At 43.4% G+C, this 19,274-nt stretch overlaps 1 protein-coding gene across 1 annotated transcript; it reads right to left on the bottom strand.

The window, feature by feature from the left end:
- Positions 1 to 1,576: 1,576 nt before the first annotated feature.
- Positions 1,577 to 11,953, bottom strand: TTC9B (tetratricopeptide repeat domain 9B). Its single transcript, XM_066581189.1, has 3 exons — positions 11,556 to 11,953; positions 5,024 to 5,206; positions 1,577 to 1,910 (listed from the first exon to the last, which is right to left on the bottom strand). The coding sequence occupies exons 1-3, from the start codon at positions 11,917 to 11,919 to the stop codon at positions 1,816 to 1,818; spliced, it is 642 nt and encodes a 213-aa protein (XP_066437286.1). The 5' UTR covers positions 11,920 to 11,953; the 3' UTR covers positions 1,577 to 1,815.
- Between the last annotated feature and the right edge of the window lie 7,321 nt (positions 11,954 to 19,274).

Genomic DNA, 19,274 nt, shown 5'->3' on the forward strand with positions numbered 1-19,274 from the left:
CTCTTATGGACCTGCCCTGTGCACCAGACTGTTTGAATAGCATTAGTATACGATGCAACTAGTATACGACTAAAGGAACCTGTCATCACCTGCTAGCGCCATAAACTATGCTATGGTACTCATAGGATAGGTCCTGAGGAACCTCGGAATTCTTTACCTACTTACCTGGCTCCCTGTTCCAATGCTGTCATCCGTGGAAATCAACGGGTGGGCAGTGCATGGACTCATCTCTGCAGACTGTGCGCATGCATACACACGTTGGTTTCTCTATGGGTATGCATGCGCACAGCATGTAGAGATGAGTTTGTTGCATGGACTGTTCACCAACTTCCACAGGTGACAGCATGGGAACGAGGAGCTGTGTAAGCATATAAAGCACATCTCGGACTCTTACTGACCTACGAGCACTATAACTTAGTTTATGGTGCTGATCGGTGATGACAGGTTCCCTTTAAAAGAGACAATAAAAGTGTATTAGCAGCACTCTTTGTAAGCCCTCGCTGGGCTGGATCAGGTGTATCTAAGCAGCAGGCACCGGGGAATCCAAACCACTGTTTCCCAAAAAGGTAGCAGCAACATTTCAGCCAAAGTATGTCCTTTTCAAGCATAAAGCTTGAAAAAGGCCACACTTTGGCCAAAACGTCGCTGCTTGCCTGCGTTATGGGTGAATAAAGTCTTTTTTTCATCATTTGCACCTACTCATGCTGCCAAGCCTTTTTGTATTCAGGCTCCCTTTAAAAGACAATTAGACAACAGATGTGGAATGCTCTCTCGTTCATTGATATCTAGATGCCATTGGTTTATTGTGCTGAATGATAAGTTCCCTTAAAGCTGGTAAAAATAGTAGTTCCATTTGTTTGGATCAGAAACCTTGCCACTACTCTCCAACCGCACGGGAGTCACATCACTATATGAAGCAATGTGTAATTCACTTTTTGATTTTTTTTTTTCAGCTTATAAAGAAATGCGGAGACGGAGCTTGTTGGCTTTTATTTACAAAAGAAAGTCCTACACAACATCCTTATGTTTCTTAGACTGAAGAACGAGCCACAATTTCACTTCATATGGCATGAGGGAGTAGGTCTGTCTGAAAATTATATTTCTCGCTTATGCCGAAAGTGCAAAGCGTTAAATAGAACTGTAAGGTGCAGAGGCGGCGTTAAATGAATATATCAGATCAGGCATCACACTTACATCCATTTTTCTGTAAAGGTCTTGATCGTTTCTGTAAATCTGAGCACAATGCAGTCACTTGTTTGGTCGTCCTTTGAGCGGGCCTGTGCAGAGGGGAAGGATATGTAGAGATATGTACATTTGGAATTTAAAGTCTCTATTTTACATGAATGTAAGTGGATGCAGTCTTTAACTTGCATCAATTTGCGGGACACTGGGTCAATCGTTGCTAATAGAAGCAATATGGCATGGATGAGAGCTGACATTAGAGGCTTCCTTTAAATCAGCATGCTGCCTCCGGAGCTACTGAGCATGACCCGTCCAAATACCAATAAGTCAGATATCTATGTGTGTGCTGTCTATACACATAATCATATAAAAACACACACACACAAACCGTTGATGCATGCATTGACACATTATAGGTAGTTGAGAGGCAGATAGATGTACAAAATAATCTTTTTCATTAAATAATTTATATAAAGTGCCAGAGCTGTATTATCCTTCTATTTTGTGGTCTCTTGATGAGAGAGACTGTTGTGTTTTGCACAGGGCAATGCTCAGTATCAGCCACCATGCTCTTGCTCACAGTATCTCAACATACAAGTCTGGTGAAGGGTTAGGAGTGGCTGTAACGTTGGGCTATCCAATCACCTCCTTAAATCCTTTCCGGTCCCGTTGGCTTGACCTCTGCACTTTCATTTCTGTCAGCTGGATGTAGCGAAGAACGTTCGTGTCTGTATGGAAATAGAAGAACAGTCACATTTCAGCTCTACTTGGTCAGAGGGATATGCTAATTAGCTTAAAGGGTGACTCTGCCAAATATTTATATTTTTATACCTTCATTAGACATGTTAATGCAACACGATTACTTTATGGTCTGCACTTTATACTTTCAGCAGAACTTGGAATATATGGAAGCCCACCATGGTATTTAAGGCTTCGTGCCCACAGTTGGGTCGGATTCTGGCTACAGAATCTCGCAGTGGAATCAGACCCGGTGCCCTGGCAGTGACCCCCAGAGACCCATACTCACCTGTACGGATCCGCTGCGAGAGTCTCGGCCGGAGTACACGTGCAGTGCAGGGCATGACACGATGGCGCGGATCCGCGTTGACTTGCCGCAGGATGGAACGGCTTCCATTGACTGCAATGGAAGCCGTCTGTGCGATTTTCCGCACCAAATAGAACATGCTGCAATTCTCCACCGCGAGCAGAAAATCACAATTGATTTCCGCTCGTGGGCAGGGAAGAATCTTTTAGCACAGCATGTCTATGGACGGATATTGCTGTGGAATTCGCGGCAGGCGTCTGGCAGCGAATTCTACAGTGAAAATCCGTCCGTGGGCATTGGGCCAAACTCCAATCACAACTGTGCTAGATTAATCATCATACATAAAGATGGCCATTAAATATGAGACCGTGTTTAGCCCCTATCAACGAAACATTCCAATGTCAGAATATTCCTAGTCTACCCCAAAACGTTTTGTTTCTTTTTTGGGGGGCGGGGAAGGACACATGGGACTATCTTACTACTTAAAATTTAGGCAGATACTAATTAGTTTTGTAGGTCTTTTTAGGCAGAAATAGTCAGTAATAGGGGTAAAAATCCAGTTTTTCCTCATTTTTCCACATTATGTTTTGAGATAGTTCAATTAATATTAATATTTACTCCAAAAATTAATCCTCTTGTGCACAGCGATATCAAATATCTGCACGTTGTGTAAAATATGGTGTCGCTATAGCGCTGAAAACAAAAAAAAAAACATTTTATCTATAAATGTATCTCCCTCCTTTAGCTCAACCTCTGTACGTGGTGATAATCATCCAAAGAAATCATACAGAAATGTATTTTTAGTTCAGGCACAAAAGCAGATTCTGGGTAGAAGAGACTAAAATCGGTGGTTGTGGGGTAATTACTGTATGTTTGTCGTAACATACATTCTGCATGATAGGAAGGTCATTAATGCCAGAGCAACTGATGCTCATGCAAACTGCGCCCATGCCATGCAGGATGTCTAAAATTGGTACACAGTGTTGCATTTAGGCTGCACACCATTTTCATGAAACCATGCTCTTTTGTCAGACAAGCCATTAAAAGGGTCTGAAAATGGCTAAAAACCTATGATAAATGTGGGGCAAACCTTGTAGGACACTATTCTAGAGCAATTTGTGCCAGAAAACTGACAAATTTTCTATTGTAAATCTACCACAATGTATCAATTTTATACGGACCATTTCCTTAAAAGAGTTTTTTTTACTTTGAAGCATTTGTACTTGTCAGAGGGGCCTCTTGAGAATAAGCATATCACATTAATGCCCCTCTCCGCTGATGATCAGGCCCCCAGTGATCAGGTCTATTTCATGGAGAACCATGCAGTAAGTGTCCGTTTTTCCTGCAGCGCCGCCACAGGGAATATAAAGCATTACACCATGCTCTTTCAAATCAAGGTGTTGTCTGTGTAACGCAGGAGAGGACCAGTCCTTCAAAGTGAGAGATGCTCTCTACAGTCCTCTGGATTTCACCCAGGAGATAAGGTGCTGAATAGAGGACTGCTCTTGTAACTCAGCAATTCTTAATTTAGTACATGACAATTGGTTTTCTGAACTAGAGAAACTAAAGCAAAACTCTGGGCAAAAAACGATCATTCAGCTTACGTCTAAATTGCATAAAGCTCTATATCTGCCAAAAAGTGTTAATTAACTAAATGTCACCATTCTGAAGATTCTCCACTTTCCTCCAGTAGGCCGTCTCTAAAGACTGTTCTAAGCATGGCAACTTGATCACTGACTGGCAACCGCTTGGCATGTTGCATAGAAAATACTACAACTGCCAACCAATATTTCCTATACTCTCTGCCAAGTTGCTCATGCCAGTGCTGCTCAGTGGGCAAGTGACAATGGTCAGCACAGGTTTCAGTTGCAGTCTAGTAGAAGACAGCGAGTGGCCAAAAGCTGAATTTTTATTTTTTGTTGCCTGGAGCGCTGCTTTATTTCATAAACTAATATACAATTTGAAATCCCAAAAATGGAAAATTCTTAGCCAATGCTGATTCAGTTTTCGAAAAAAGGTAATTTTGTCACCATAGACATGTTATTTATCATTCTGACCACTGCCGGTCTGGATGACCACCATCAAGGTTTGGGTTCAAACATGGCAAGAAACAGTATGACTGCCATCTGACAGTGCAAAAGGATGTAGCCCCTACTGCTTTGTTTTACTCTTTTATATGTTTATGCCTGTTAGCGTGTGATATTAGGTACTGTTACTTTAAAAGGGGAGAGTTGGCTGAGGCATTGGAGGCAGAAAAGGCAGTGGCACCGTGTTATAGTGACAGTGTGAAGGTACTGAAAGCAACTGTGTTAACCAGGTGTTTCTAATTTGTTGTGCCAATGAAGCCTAAGCTTGTTGCCTTGTGAGCTGTGAAGTAGTCGTGGAGTATCGGACTACCAAAGCAAACCGGAGAATCATAGCCGGAGCTTTCTGTGCCTCAGGGACTTTTTCCATTATCAAGTCTACTCCCATATTGCACTGACGAGGGATCCGGGTGCCAGGCCATACACTCAGTTATAGAGAGTTGTGCATTTGCAAAAGACTGTTATTATTCATCGAAATAAAGCCGTTCCTGGTTGAGCATTATGTAGAATTGGCATGAATTCTTTGCCGCATTGGCTTGGGCAAAGCTCACCAGCTGCGACAGAGGGTTCTTTAGCAGTCTGCTGGTGACTCACTGGGCCTGGACCCGAGCAATGCAAAGACACCGTCCGCAGATCCCCAGTGACTTATACCCCAGGGGATGGGGAAGGTAGTATGAGGACCCCAGGCCATGTTACCATTGAATTCATATACCTGTAGGCTCCCGGCTTCGAGCTTCCTTGAGATAGAGTAGGGCATTGCCATAGTCCCCCAAGTGGTAGAAGGCGATGCCAGCTCGATACGTGGCTTTAAAGTTGCTGTTCTGTTTCTCAAGCACCTTCAGGCAATATTCCTTCACCCGCTCATAGTTCACCAGCTCGGACTGCAGCAAGCAGGCTGTAGGGAACAAGAATTATCAACATACATTAATCCTATAGAGTATATGGGCAGAAAGAAGCTTGGCATCCATGGCATACCTATCAGCTAAATGAAGATATTACACATGCCGTGTTCTCCTGCAGCCTGACACAGTGTTGGAACTCACCCAATGTCGGCTTACGGCCACTTTCACGAGCCAATATTCCAGTCTAAGCCGAGAACAGGAATGAAACATAAACTACAAATACTTACAAATACTGCCGTGTGAAAGTGACCTAGGGGGCTCCTGTAAACATGGGGGAATTTATAGGCGAACTCTGCAGAGAACATTTACGCTTCGAAATAAATACACTTGTACGTCTACACCCCTTGTACCCCAAATATAGCAAAGTAGGCAGCCATGACATCCAGCAGGTAGCACTTCCAGATCTGTCATATGCAACTGATAGTCATGTAAATTATTATATTTTAGGGGGGAAAGAGTCATTTTGCATGAGACTTCTGCTTTAAGGGGATTCAGTAGATATTAATAGCAATACCCTATAGGAAGCAATCAGTTCCATGTGCAAAATTGTACAATTTACCCTGTGCGAATTTTGACTGCAATCACTAAGCTTGAGGGTTAGTGAGGAAGATGCTGTAGAGTAGTTCAGGATGTAAAAGTGCTCGCCCATATCAGAAGTGCCTGTATCTGCACCCCTGTTACTTCCATCGAAAGCCGCAATTTTAGCAGCATCAGGACGGGGTCTCTTTTAGAAGGTGGTACCCCATCTTATTTGCTGCTTATATGGCTTATATGATAGTACTGATCCCCTGCTTATAAGGTTTGTAGCACTCTAATGCATCATACCGCCTGATTAAAGGCCTATGAAGCTATGCACACGGACCAATGGTGTGCATGAAAAAACTTATGGCATGCCCTATTCCTGTCTGTTGCATGGGCAAAAATTTGGAGATGCCAATGCATATCAGTTTACAGAGCCCACATATATCGTAAATCACACGGACGCAACCTGCATTACGGCTAGTGTGCACTTAGCCTTAATGGAGCATTTACTCCAAATGGACTGATTTGTTCTGTCACAGAATGTTGAAAATTCTCCACTTCCAATGTTTACAAGGTCTGAAACACCAGAAATGAAGAATCTTAAGGGTGTTTGGAAATCAAGACATCCCGATGACCATGTATCCCACTGTAAAAGGCTGCCTTTATTGCTTAGAGCGTGTTTTGTCACTTTGTTTGGGATGTTACTTCAACTCAACAATGTAAAGTCTTCCTGAAGGTCTTTAGGTACTGTGATTTGCTGAGAAACGGCCTGCTGAAGGACTTACACCCCATTTTTAAATATTCCCGAGTCTCAGGAGAGCATGAGCCCAAACCAGGGACAGTGTTTTATAATTGTTTGCACAGATAGACTTTCGTTCATATTAGATGAGTACGGCTCCTACATATTATGGACTCTCCCGGTATATTTACTGTTCCCTACCGTTCTACGACCCGGTTTTCGGGTACGGCCTGTTTATTTCATTTAATGAAAGTTGTTCACATCAAGTCTGTGGCTGAGTATACTGCCTTCCCAGGAAATCCCAATGGGTCCCATTCTCTTGGAGTACATATGAAGAGTTCGCCCATTACCCAGTCCAGAGTCTGGCATGTCCTGAACCTAGGCATAAGGGACTAATATGGACTATGGCCAACAAAGGCACTATGACCCTGCCATTCTCCCAGCTACAAACCCAGACAGAGGTTGATCTATTAGCTGCCTCACCATGTTGGATCGGCTCAGCTGTTGATAAAGCAGAGTGCCTTACTTTCATTGGGGGCACCTCTACACCACTGCAGAGCGTCTTGGGTAAGCATTTGTCTGGGGCTATTGGGTAGGCATCTAGGTCGGAAACAATAAAGGGGTTATCTGTGGTTGGTGCGCACTATTATGGAAGGTTTTGTGACTTAGGGTACTTTCACACAGGGCAAGCATTTAAGCACCCGGTAGTCGCCCAAAGATGATTACTTCTGTGCTTTCACACACTGAATGAAGGTGGAGAGCGAGATCTCTTCTGGACACCCGCCTCCATGCCAAGTAAACAGGCAGTCATTCATAGATGGAGAACTGCCTGTTTATACAGGCTGATAGTCACTCCCATGGTTTTTAGGTGACCCCGTCAGCTCCAGGGACAACAGTTGCCTGTAATCACTTGTTTGAGAGATTAGTCCGGTGACTATTGGCCCCTGTCAATGTACCCTTAGGCTGTTTTGAGACGGGCGACAAAATCGTGCGAGATACACAAATCTCGCACAAATATGAACCCCATTCTTTTGAATGGGGTCATATAGATGAGCAATTCTATCCCACATTGCAGTGCGCAGAAAAAATTGCAGCACGTCCCATGTTTGGCCATTCCCTCGGAATGCCTTGCCCATTGCTTTCAATGGGGCCGTCAAAATCATTGCACGGTATGCGAGGCTTCCCAGTGAAAACAATCCGTGGAGGATCGCTACCTCCCTGAATTTACGCAAGGCGTTTTTAACACAAAAACGCCCTACACCTTCGGATAAATTGCATGTTCCTGAGCTTCACTACCCGATATCACACTCGCCCGTGTGAAATTTGCCTTAAATGGGTATTCCAGTTCCAGCAAAAAAAATGTTAGGTCTCATTTAGACTAATTTCACGCGGGCGAGTGCGATATCAGGTGGTAAATCTCGACCCAATATCGCGACTGCCAACATGCAATGTCCCTGTAGACGCGAGGCGTTTTTGTATTAAAGCACCTTGCATCAACTCAGGGAAGTAGCACCACGGCGGAGGCTCGCAAGTGTTTCCTATTGTTTGGAATTTGAACCCTCGCATCACGCAGTGTGATGCTTTCCCGATCCCATTGAAAACAATGGGCGAGGCTTCTGAGGGAACGCCCAAAGATACGGAAGTGCCGAAAATACGCCATGTGAATAGGGCCTTATTCTTTTTGTACTAATTCCTGATTGCTTTTCAAGATCTCTGCTTGCTGTCACTCTAGAGTAATCTATAATGCAGCCTGCAGATGGATGCCATATAAACAATAAATTATCCCGATTATTGCCTTATTATATTTCCCCCCTTTATTACTGAGATACAAGGAAAAGGGCTGAATACAGCGCCATCTCCTCCTGTAGGCCGACATATGGAAGCAGGGACCCTGTTGTCTCTCACAACATAATAATGCTGTACATTATTATCGTACAGCACAAATTTCATTAAGACCAGATTCACACAGTTGAGCGAGATAGTACTACTCATCTGGGCACTATGGCTGGTACTATTATATAACAGTGTTATTTGGGTACTGCATGGCGGTATTATTTCGCACTGTTGAGTATATATTTCTTGGGCACTGTATGGCACTAATTGGGCAATGTATGGCATGGTCATCTGGACAGTGCAGGAGGAATTTTTATCTAGATACTGTATGGCAGTTATATTATAGCAGTATTATCTGTAGACTGTGTGGCACTAGTATTTCATCAATACAAGAGTAATATTAATAGGTGGCCTTATAGCAATGTATGGCACGCTGTTGGAGGGATAGCACCATTTGGGCACTGTATGCCACTTTTGTTAAGGGTCATATTTAATTTCACACTCAGCAGTAAGGATGTGATATACTTTATTTACAGCGACAAGCAATATGGTCACCGATATCGTTATCAACCAGGCGGTATTCCAGCTTTCCTACAATCCTGAAAGGAAGATCTGCCTGGTAATACAGAAATACATCCCTTGTTCCTGACTTGCTGTATAAGGGTATGTTTATATGTCATATTAAAAATCTGACGCTGGCCCTTATATTTTCCGCTGCAGAGCTGCATGATGATTATCATTCAATGTTGCCCATCCTTCACCAATCAAACTAACACGCAGGACGATTGCTGGGTGCAGAAGCGAAGACAGTTGTCCTAGTCATAATGGCTCCTGTACTCCATTAACTCTTCAGTGGCAGGTTTATTATTACCATGTCATGCCAGGGAAATCTCCGGGGCTTGCTGCACTGAGTATGAAGTAAAAACCCTGGAAGATTTCAGATGACAGCTCAGTGCTCTGCACATTTCAGCACTAGAGCTGTCCACAGAAATCTTCCGGGGTTTAACTGCATGGTCAGTGGAGCAAGCACCAGAGATTTTCCGGGCGTGCCACTAAAGGAGTAAATGGAGGTGGAGTAAGCCAGAAATCACTCCGACCACCCACCTACATTCACAGTGAACAGGCAGGCATTCATAGATGAAGACTGCCTGTTTGCATGGGCCGATCAGCATTTGTTTTTTATGCCTACATAAACTGAACGACAAACAATAAGTGAACGAATTAGCGTTCGTCATTCAGTTGCTGCAAGCATTTACACTGAATGATCATCAATCAGATTTCCATGGTCCAGTGAAAATTTGAACGATAATCGTTCCGTGTAAAAAGACCCTAACACACTACATGTGTCTATGGTGGACCTTTTCCCACCATGCAGACAAAAAAAAACAAAGAGGAAATTTTCACTTGCGTTTGAATGCAGCTGCGGAAACCCTATTTACATAGATGGGATGCAGGTTGGGTGCAGACTTCAGCGAGGTTTCCAAAATCAACGTTAAATCCTATGTGTGTGAATAGACACTGACCATACAGAATTGCCATCCGGGAGTTTAGAAAAGTGGGGTAAAAACCCCAATCAAACCTTTATTTGGATGCATATTAGTTGTCAGCCAACAAAACAAAATCTAAAAAATAATGATAAAGCTAGCTGCACTTTTGCTAAAAAAAAATCATCCATGTTGCATCCGCAAAAAATGTCAGTTTTTCCATTCGTGTGCAGTTCCATACGCCATCTGTACGCAGCCCATGTGTCCGTTTTTTTAACTTCCATATGCCATCCGCTTTTCAAATCTGAAAAATATGCCCCAATTCTTTTTTTTCTGCATCTCTTAGGCTAATTTCACACGAGCGAATGCAATGTTGCACTTGCCAACATGCGATTTCCTGCGGATGCAAGGCATTTTTGTATCAAAAACGTTTTGCATCACTTCAAGAAGTAGAAATCCTCCGGCGCAACTGACAACCGCGGCAGAGGATCGCTGAATGTTTCTCATTGTTTTTAATGGGGAACCTCGTATCGTATCGCACTCGCATGAACCTTTTTCCTGCATCGCTCATGTGTGTGACCCCATTCAAAAGAATGGGGTTCATATTCATGCGAGATTTGTGCGTCTCGCTTTGCACAAATCTTGCACGAGATCCTTGGACGGGTAAAACCAATTTTAGGAAAACCAGACCGCATATGGACTGCAAACAGATGGCATATGAGTGCTGTCTGTTTTTTTCTGCATTCCCATTGACTTAAATAAGCGAGTTTCGTCCTCAAATCGCATCAGAATAGCACATGCCATGTGTTTCTTCACACAACCCGTGTGTCCCTTTAAAGAAAAAAAACGGAGGTGTGTCTTGCCACATCGATGAATATGGGGCTGTATGCTGCCCGTGTGTAGTCCGTTTTTTTAATCGGACATGACACGGATGAAAGAAATGTGCTAATGTGTTGGAGGCCTGAAATGAACTAAAAATCAAATAAACAACTTAAAATCAAGAAAAATAACAATTTTTTTATTTTAGGGGAAGCTGCGCTCCTAGAGCTGTGAAAATTGTGAAATTTCTACAGATTGAAGAAACGACAGAAAATTAAATTATGGATACTGTTGGCCTCTACAAGGCTGATTCAGATGGCCATAATTTCCCACCATGTTCTGTCCGTGAATTCCACGGACAGTAAGGGTCACATTATATTCTATGAGGCCATACACAACAGTATGCATGCACTTGTTGTCCTCTTTCATGGACATGCATGTGCTGAGTCTGTGCAGATCCGACAACACACAGACAACCTTCTGTGCGCTGTCCCATGCGACTTGGGTGCAACTTGCAATAAGGTTGTGTGAATCAGGCCTTATGGAAGAGTGGCCATAGTACAGACAGTCGCTTTTGGAAATAGTTTAGCGTCACATAGTCCGCCCCTTGCTGGGTGACACAGGGATATGACTTGGGGTCTGCGCCTCCTACTGTAGGGCAGACGGAAAGGACCTGAGAAACATGAAGCCAGGGGGGTGATACACGATATGCATTTACCAAACGTGCTCTTCATCACTCCCACTGCAGGGTGATACAGACCGTAAGGTACGACGTGTCATTTTTGTGTCCCCTCTGGCATGCAGAAGGTTAATGAGTATGAAGGACCCCAGTCCTCCCCCGAAATCCCAATTCATAGGCTTAATCTGTGTCACTTCCACATCAGTGAGTCCTCCTCCCCCCCGCCCTCCACAGCTGCATCCCTCAACAGAGCCTCCACCACCTACCAGTCAGGCTGTCATAACACTCGATCTCTGTGGCCTCCACCCGCACCTTCTGAGCCTCCGTCAACCTTGTGCCAGCTCCGCCATTGGCCTTCCTCTCCTCCCCATCTTCATGGACACCCTTCAGCACCAGCAGGGCCCGGTGATACTTGCCGATAGCGTCTCTGAATTTTTTGTCCTTGTAGCAGCGGTTGCCTTCCGTCTTGAACTCCACCGCTTTTTGGATCCTGGCCTCCATCTCGGGCTCAGGGTTGGCTGGCACTCTTCCACCACCCACACTGCTCTGGTCTCCCATTGCCCTCACTGGTGGTGGTCCATGCTGGGGGTATCCCAGCGCCTTTTCCCTCTGTATGTACGTTCTGTGCATAAGGGATGAACGGCAGAGATGCTGAGGATGCTGGAGGAGGAGGAGGAGAGAGCGAGATCAAGCAGTCCATCCCCCACTGCATTCTGGGTACCACACGGCTGAGCCATCTCTTCTTAACCCCTTATGTATTCATCGAAGTCATTAATTCCCAACGCACAAGTCTGGATGCAGCGGATGCTAATAATCACCATTATTTCTAGAGCGACAACATATTCTGCAGCACTTTACAATCAGAGAACGCTAAAAGTTGCAAAACATGTTAGAATGCATTAAAAAAAAAAGAAAAAAAAAAAAAAAGATTTTAGCTGCTTTCACATCTGCGTTGGGATTCCGGGAGTAGGAAAGGGGAAATCTCCTGACAGATCGAATCTGTCTTATGACGGAACCAAACAGTGCTGAACGGACCCCTCTGATTATAATGGGGTCCATTTGGCTTCTGCTCAGCCGTCCGGCATTATACCGGATGAAAAAGTGCTGAAAGTGACGTTTATTTACTAGTTTTTGAGAAATTCTAAAGAAAAGTATCTAATTCACTGAGGTGTTGGATACAGATGACTAGCAAAGGGGTATTTCCATCTGAGACACTTATGACATATTCAGAGGATATGTGCTGCCTCCTTGGACCCTTGAGTAACTCCCATAGACTTCAATAAAGAGAGCTGCATGCAAGTACTGCCAACATAGATATGATTGGAGAATGATGCGGTGAATATAGGGCGCCAGACCCCCGGTTTTCCCAACACTGCCCTCTGATGCCTCTGTTCACTTTTTTAAATCAACATTTGCTCTAAAAATGAAAAAAAAAAACAATGCAGAAATATAACATTTTAATGAATCCGCTAACCTTAAATATTCTATCAAGCTGGGGTTTATCTTGGTCGCTTACCTGGGTGATAAAAGTTAGGGAACATTGGAAGTATTTTACCGTAGTACCCAGAAGGGCTGCTACCACACTGTCAATAGCATATACAGTATACATCTCTATTCCTTTGCTGTTCCATTCTACCCTGTTCTCTTCTCTTCTACTTCTCTGGCTTTGTGTCTCAGTCTTCACTGCAGCTCCGGCATCGTATTCACTAACCAGAAAGATAGCATGTGCAGAGTCAGATTCCCAAACTAGATAACAAGATTGCTTTGCAATGTAAAGGAATGGATGGATGGATGGATGGATGAATAGATAGATACTATAAATGGAGTCAGAGTATCTGCAGCGGTACGACAATACGGAGTGCTGCATAGTATGGGTATATTCATGCACCAGAATTTGACGTGAAATCCACACCGAATCTATGGTGAATGCACATCCCATTACTTTCAGTGCAAATTCGCGCAGTACTTTATACAGCACAGATTTTTTTTTTCTACATGTAGAAAGAAAAGTGACATGTCGCTTCTTGCATGCAGATTTACGCACTGAAGGCCTAGATCTGCGTGGACATACATTAGCATAGCCGCAGCACAAGACCGCAACTCAGCTGCAAATTTCTGCAGCGGTTTGTAGAGGTAGGATTGGGTTCATCTGTATGAACATATCCTAGGGGTGGTTTCACACTGGCGATAAAATTGCAAGATTTTCGTACAATGTGAGAGTGAGTGAAAATGCAGAATTATGAAACCAATGATTTTCAATGGTTTCGTTCACATTTGAAATGTTTTCATTCATGCGATGTGAGAAAAAAAAATTGCGGCATGTCCTATAGTTCTGCGTTCTTTTTTTTATCTCCCATGTTCCCCTATTGAGCCTCCCTTTTATTCCATTGTAAAGCACAAACTTTACAATGGAATAAAAGGGAGGCTGAATAGGGGAACATGGGAGATAAGCAATGCTTGGGAGAAAAGCAATGCTTTTTTAACTTTAGAAAGTCCTATTGACTTTCGCGTTTAAAAAAAAAAATAAATCGCAGTAGAATCGCACAAAAAAAAGCGCAAGAAAATCGTAAATGGCTGTGATGTTTTTGCGAGAAAAAGCAGCGCTGATGCTCAAAAATCGCAGGAAAAAAGTCACAAGTTTGCAGCGGCGATCTTGCGATCGCCAGTGTGAAGGAGCCCTTAGTCAGTAAGAAAGCAGTTGAGGAAACCCATGATTTAGAATGGTTTCCTTCCCATCTGCGATGTTTTCACTGATGCGATGTTGCGAGATGAAAAAATCGCGGCATGCTCTATCATTCTGTGATATGCGATTATTTTAATCTCCCAAGTATCCGTATGGTGCCTGCGTTTTATCGCATCGCAACGCACCGGACATCATAAAGTCCCATTGACTATCCCATTGCGATAAAAAAATCACGCGATTTTATCACGGGCGGCAGCAATGCTAAATTATTCTCTGAAAAAAAAGAAAGCATCGCTGACACTGAAAAATCGCAGTGAACAGATGCGATTTTCTTGCGACAAAATCGTGATCGCCCGTGTGAACTAGCCTAAAAGTAAAGCTTGATAATAGTAGAAAGAACCCCTAGAGACAACATGGGGCCTCATTTATCAAAACTGCCTGAAAGACCACCTGTCCTTGTTGCCCATAGCAACCAATCACAGCCAAGCTTTCATTTCTTATACTGCTGAGGGAAAATGAAAGCTGTGGAAACAGGCTGAACTAGATGGACATTGTCTCCCTTCAGCATAATATACTAGGTTATTGGTTGCTATGGGCAACAGATTTTGTTTTCCTTTTAGTCAGTTTTGATAAATCATGGTGTTCATTTCCTGCGTATACCAACTAACAAAGACTGACTTGAAGCTCCTGGGTCCTAATGCAAAATTCATAAAAGGACCCTTCACCTATAACGTGTTATCTATAATCTGGTGGCAGAGCGCCCACCTCAGGCATCAACGGGGCAAATGCAACTGTGACCTCTGCACCTTATATTGTTACTAGTAATTATTAGGAAATTACCAGCGTTTCAGGTGGCGCAATGCACCACACAGCTGTGCTTCATGGTACATTCATTAGATCCCCACACATACAGCTTTACTACATCCATCATGACCCCACACATTACACATATGACACACACAGCTCTGCTATATCCTAATTCACACACATAGCTCTGCTACATGGTACATCCATTATGATCCCCACACATCACACACAGCTCTACCACATCCATCCTGACCCTACACATCACACACACAGCACATGACACACACAGCTTTGCTACATCCTGATTCACACACATAGCTCTGATGATGTCACCAGGGGGCGGAGCATGAGAAGCACTCATATACTAACTGACAAGTGGTCGTTAGTAGTTTGATGTCGCTGCTTACTAGTTGAAAACATGGCGAGCAGCATAGCTCACTCGTTAAAATAAATGGATACCACTGACTATGCTACCTGGCTCAGTACCAATACACCCCATGGGAGCAGACTTAGCAAAACGGTCTAAAAACTGTCTTTGTTGCTCCTAGCAACCAATCACAACACAGCTTTCATTTTAGCAGAGCAGTTTAACAAATTAAATCTGTGCAATGATTGGTTGCTAGGGGCAACAAAAACAGTTTCATTTAGACTGTCTTGAAAATAAGGGTCCTTTTACACCAAACGATAACACTGTGCAACACAAATTTTGCAACCGATAAGCAGATCGGCAGCTTATAGTAACTTTAGTGCGCTGAATTCAAATATGATATCCGTTTTTTTCTACCAGGTAAGATTTTCCAATTACGGGGAATAATATAATTCAATTACCATTGTATTGTATATTTTGGAAATCTGCCTATACAATTAATCCAGTAGGCTCACCACTAGGGTGGAGTCATGCGACCCTATATCGGCTCGGTTTTCACGCCGAGCAGATATACGGTGTCCCTGTTTGCTGGGGGTCAAAGAGCCAGAAGCAGGAACTGAGCTCCCGCCCCCTCTCCGCCCCTTGCCACTATTTGCAATAGGAGGGGGCGAGACGGTGGTGGAGCTAAGTCCCGTCACTTAGCTCCACCTCCATCCTGCCCCTCCCATTGCAAATAGTGGCGAGGGGCGGGCGCTCAGTTCCTGCTCCTGGCTCTTCCATCCTCCCCCCCCCCCCTGCAGACAAAGACACCGTATATCGGCTCGGCGTGAAAACGAACAACAGAATGAAAAGAACAACCAAAGTGATTGTGCAACTATTTCACAATCCCTGTTACACACCGCATGCTGACTGAACACTATAAGGCTGTGTTCACACAGGGTGGATTACCGTCGGAAATCTTGCGGTTTGGCCGCAGCAAAAACCGCAAGATTTCAGCCGGGAGAACCACCGTGGTTTAAGCCGCGGCGGCTTTGAAGCGGCCCGGCCGCTTGCTTTTCCGTTGCGGCCGGCGCTCCCATAGAGGAGAGCGTGGCCGTGACATAAATAAACAAAAAAGAAAAGGTAAATAGACACGCTGCTTCTTTTGAAGCGGCAGCTGCAGCCGTGGTTTCAGCCGGATTTACCGCAGCGGATTAGCCGTCCCGTGTGGACGAGGTTTCTGAGAAATCTCGTCCACATGGCTGGCTAATCCCGAGATTAGTGGCCGCAGGCAGATCTGCTGCGGCAAAACCGCGCCAAATCCGCCCTGTGTGAACCCAGCCTTATGTAGCATATAGGGTATGTTTCCACGTGGCGTAAACACTGCGGATCATCCACCAGTAAGTAGTAATTAATGGACTGTGTTTTACAGGTCGTTGGTTAGACTAAATAAAAGAATCAAAATCCTAAAACAAAAATACAGGTTTGGTATCGCTGTGTCCATGAAAGTCCGATCTATCAAAGTAATGCATTATTTACCCCGCAGAGTGAACTTCATAAAAAACAATTAAGAATGCCAGAAATGCACATTTTTAGTCATTCTGTCTCCAATAAAAAAATACAATAAAAAGCAATCAAAAAGTCGTATGTATTCCAAAATTGTACTAAGGCAAACTTCAAGATGTCCTGCAAGAAATGAGCCCTCGCACAACTATGTGGACAGAAAAAGTAAAAAATTTATTGCGCGCAGAAGATGGCGGCAGAAAATAATGAAAAAAAATTAAATGTCTATGAAAAAAAATAAATGTAGTACAGCAAAAAAAAAAAGTTTGGTATCGTAGTAATAGCAGTTTGTGAGCTGTAGAAACAAGATGAACCGAACGATGGCAGAATGTTGTATTTTTTCATATTACTTCACTTACAACTTTTAAAAAAATTTCAGTACATTATATGGTACATTAAATAGTGCCATTGAAAAATACAACTCGTCCCGCAGAAAACAAGCCTTCATACAGCGACGTCGATGGATAAATAAAGGAGTTAAGATTTTTTAAAACCATTAAAAAAAAACAAAAAACTTGGTCACTAAGGGGTTAAAAAACTTGAAAATCAGACGTGCTGCTATTATTATCTAGTTTTACCAGTGGAATCAGCAGGTTTTAAGTTTACAGAAACAGATCAATTACTTTTGTTCATGAATTTTTTTTTTTTTTGCTGCACAGTGTTATCGTTTGAACAAGTGAATGGTGTCAGCGTTCCCTGGGGCAACCCATTTATACAGCAGATAGATCGTTGGTAGAGTTGAGCGAATGTACTCTGCCGAGCTTGATGCTCGTTCGAGTATTAGCATACTCGATGGTGTTCGAGTGTTTTGGCCCCTCCCTGCCACTGACGTGTCAGGTTTGATTTTTTTCCCTCCCTCTCCCCCCCCCCCTCCCCGCTGCGCATGTCAACACTAGTGTGTGTGTGTGTGTGTGTGTGTGTGTGTGTGTGTGTGTGTGTGTGTGTGTGTGTGTGTGTGTGTGTGTGTGTTCACTCACAAGGGGGGGGGGGAAGGAAAAGGAGAGAAAAAGGAGAGAAAAAGGAGAGAAAAAGGAGAGAAAAAGGAGAGAAAAAGGAGAGAAAAAGGAGAGAAAAAGGAGAGAAAAAGGAGAGAAAAAGGAGAGAAAAAGGAGAGAAAAAGGAGAGAAAAAGGAGAGAAAAAGGAGAGAAAAAGGAGAGAAAAAGGAGAGAAAAAGGAGAGAAAAAGGAGAGAAAAAGGAGAGAAAAAGGAGAGAAAAAAGAGAAAAAGGAGAGAAAAAAGGAGAGAAAGAGGAGAGAAAAAAGAGAAAAAGGAGAGAAAAAAGGAGAGAAAAAAGAGAAAAAGGAGAGAAAAAAGAGAAAAAGGAGAGAAAAAAGAGAGAAAAAAAAGAGAAAAAGAGAAAAAAAGAGAGAGAAAAAAAGAGAATGGGGTTCGTTACTCAAATAGAGCTCTCAAATTTTACGAAAAGCTCGACTTGAATAATGAGGACCCGAGCATTTTGGTGTTCACTCATCTCTAATCGTTGGCTCGTTGAAACGAGAATTGTTCAGTGGTTTGCATTCACTATATAAGTGAATGAAAAGGACTGAATGATAAGTGAATGAGCCAATGATGATTTTTATGCCTGCATAAAATGAATGACGAGTGAAAAGTGAACAATTATTGTCCGTTGTGCGGTCGCTGGCTGCGTTTAGTCTGAATGATTATCGTTCACTTTTGCTCATTTGAATGATAATTGTTCCATCTTAAAGGGCCTTTACAGTCATTAAATCCTGTTGTGGATACAAGGTAATACTAATCTTTATTTGTATAGCACCAACTTATTCCGCTGGCGAGAAGGCACGACTGCCCAGTACCAGGGAACTTGCACCAGAAGCCCGTGGCATGTATTATCATGGGCTTAGAGACACCAATGTGGTCTACAAAGAAGGATCCCTGCAATCTAGTTAAGTAAGAACCAGACGTAAAAGTCTGCGTTCACACCATGGAATCTGCAGCAGATTTTTCCACATAGATGCCACCTTACAATCCACAGCTGAAATCCATGGCTCAGCAGCAGATTTCCACTTCCGTCTGCCATGTATCTGCATGTGGAAATAGTCTTTTTTTTGAAAGGGACAAATCCGTATGTGGATTTCCTAGCAGAGAATCCTCATCCAGATGTGAGAGACGTTTTTTTTCCCCATGCATGCAGACTTCAAATCTGCGCCATTTTTAGACTGTGGCATGCATTTCCAGTACAGTGAATTTACAGCAAGTTTTGATGTAGAGTCATTATGGATCTCGCTTCAAATGCATTGCAAAATCTGTCGTGTGAACAAGACCTTAGGATGCAGATTTGTCACAGATTTAATGTAGAATTGATGCGAATTTCACTTCAAATCCATGGCAAAATCCACCAAGTGAACGAGACCTTTTAGCTTCCATTAAAGCCCCAGTGAAGTGTGCTATTACACAGGAGCGAGCATCGCTGAAAGCACTGCCGACATGGAGGCGGAGAGGCCGGAGAATGCTCTCCCCCCACTAACCTCCATTCACTGCAAGCAGGCAGTCGTTCAGAAATGAGCAACTACTGTTCACGCTTAGAGGGCTAGTCATTCAAGTTTCTACATGCATTAACACGGGAC

Source organism: Eleutherodactylus coqui, chromosome 10 (assembly GCF_035609145.1).
Source record: "Eleutherodactylus coqui strain aEleCoq1 chromosome 10, aEleCoq1.hap1, whole genome shotgun sequence".
Lineage (NCBI taxonomy): Eukaryota > Metazoa > Chordata > Amphibia > Anura > Eleutherodactylidae > Eleutherodactylus > Eleutherodactylus coqui.

Excerpts from the sequence above, each read along its gene's own strand:
- TTC9B (XM_066581189.1), bottom strand. The coding sequence starts at position 11,919 with ATGCACAGAACGTACATACAGAGGGAAAAGGCGCTGGGATACCCCCAG. Across the intron at positions 5,207-11,555 it reads GTGTTATGACAGCCTGACTG|CCTGCTTGCTGCAGTCCGAG; the intron begins GTAGGTGGTGGA and ends TGTTCCCTACAG. Across the intron at positions 1,911-5,023 it reads TCGAAGCCGGGAGCCTACAG|ACACGAACGTTCTTCGCTAC; the intron begins GTATATGAATTC and ends ATTTCCATACAG.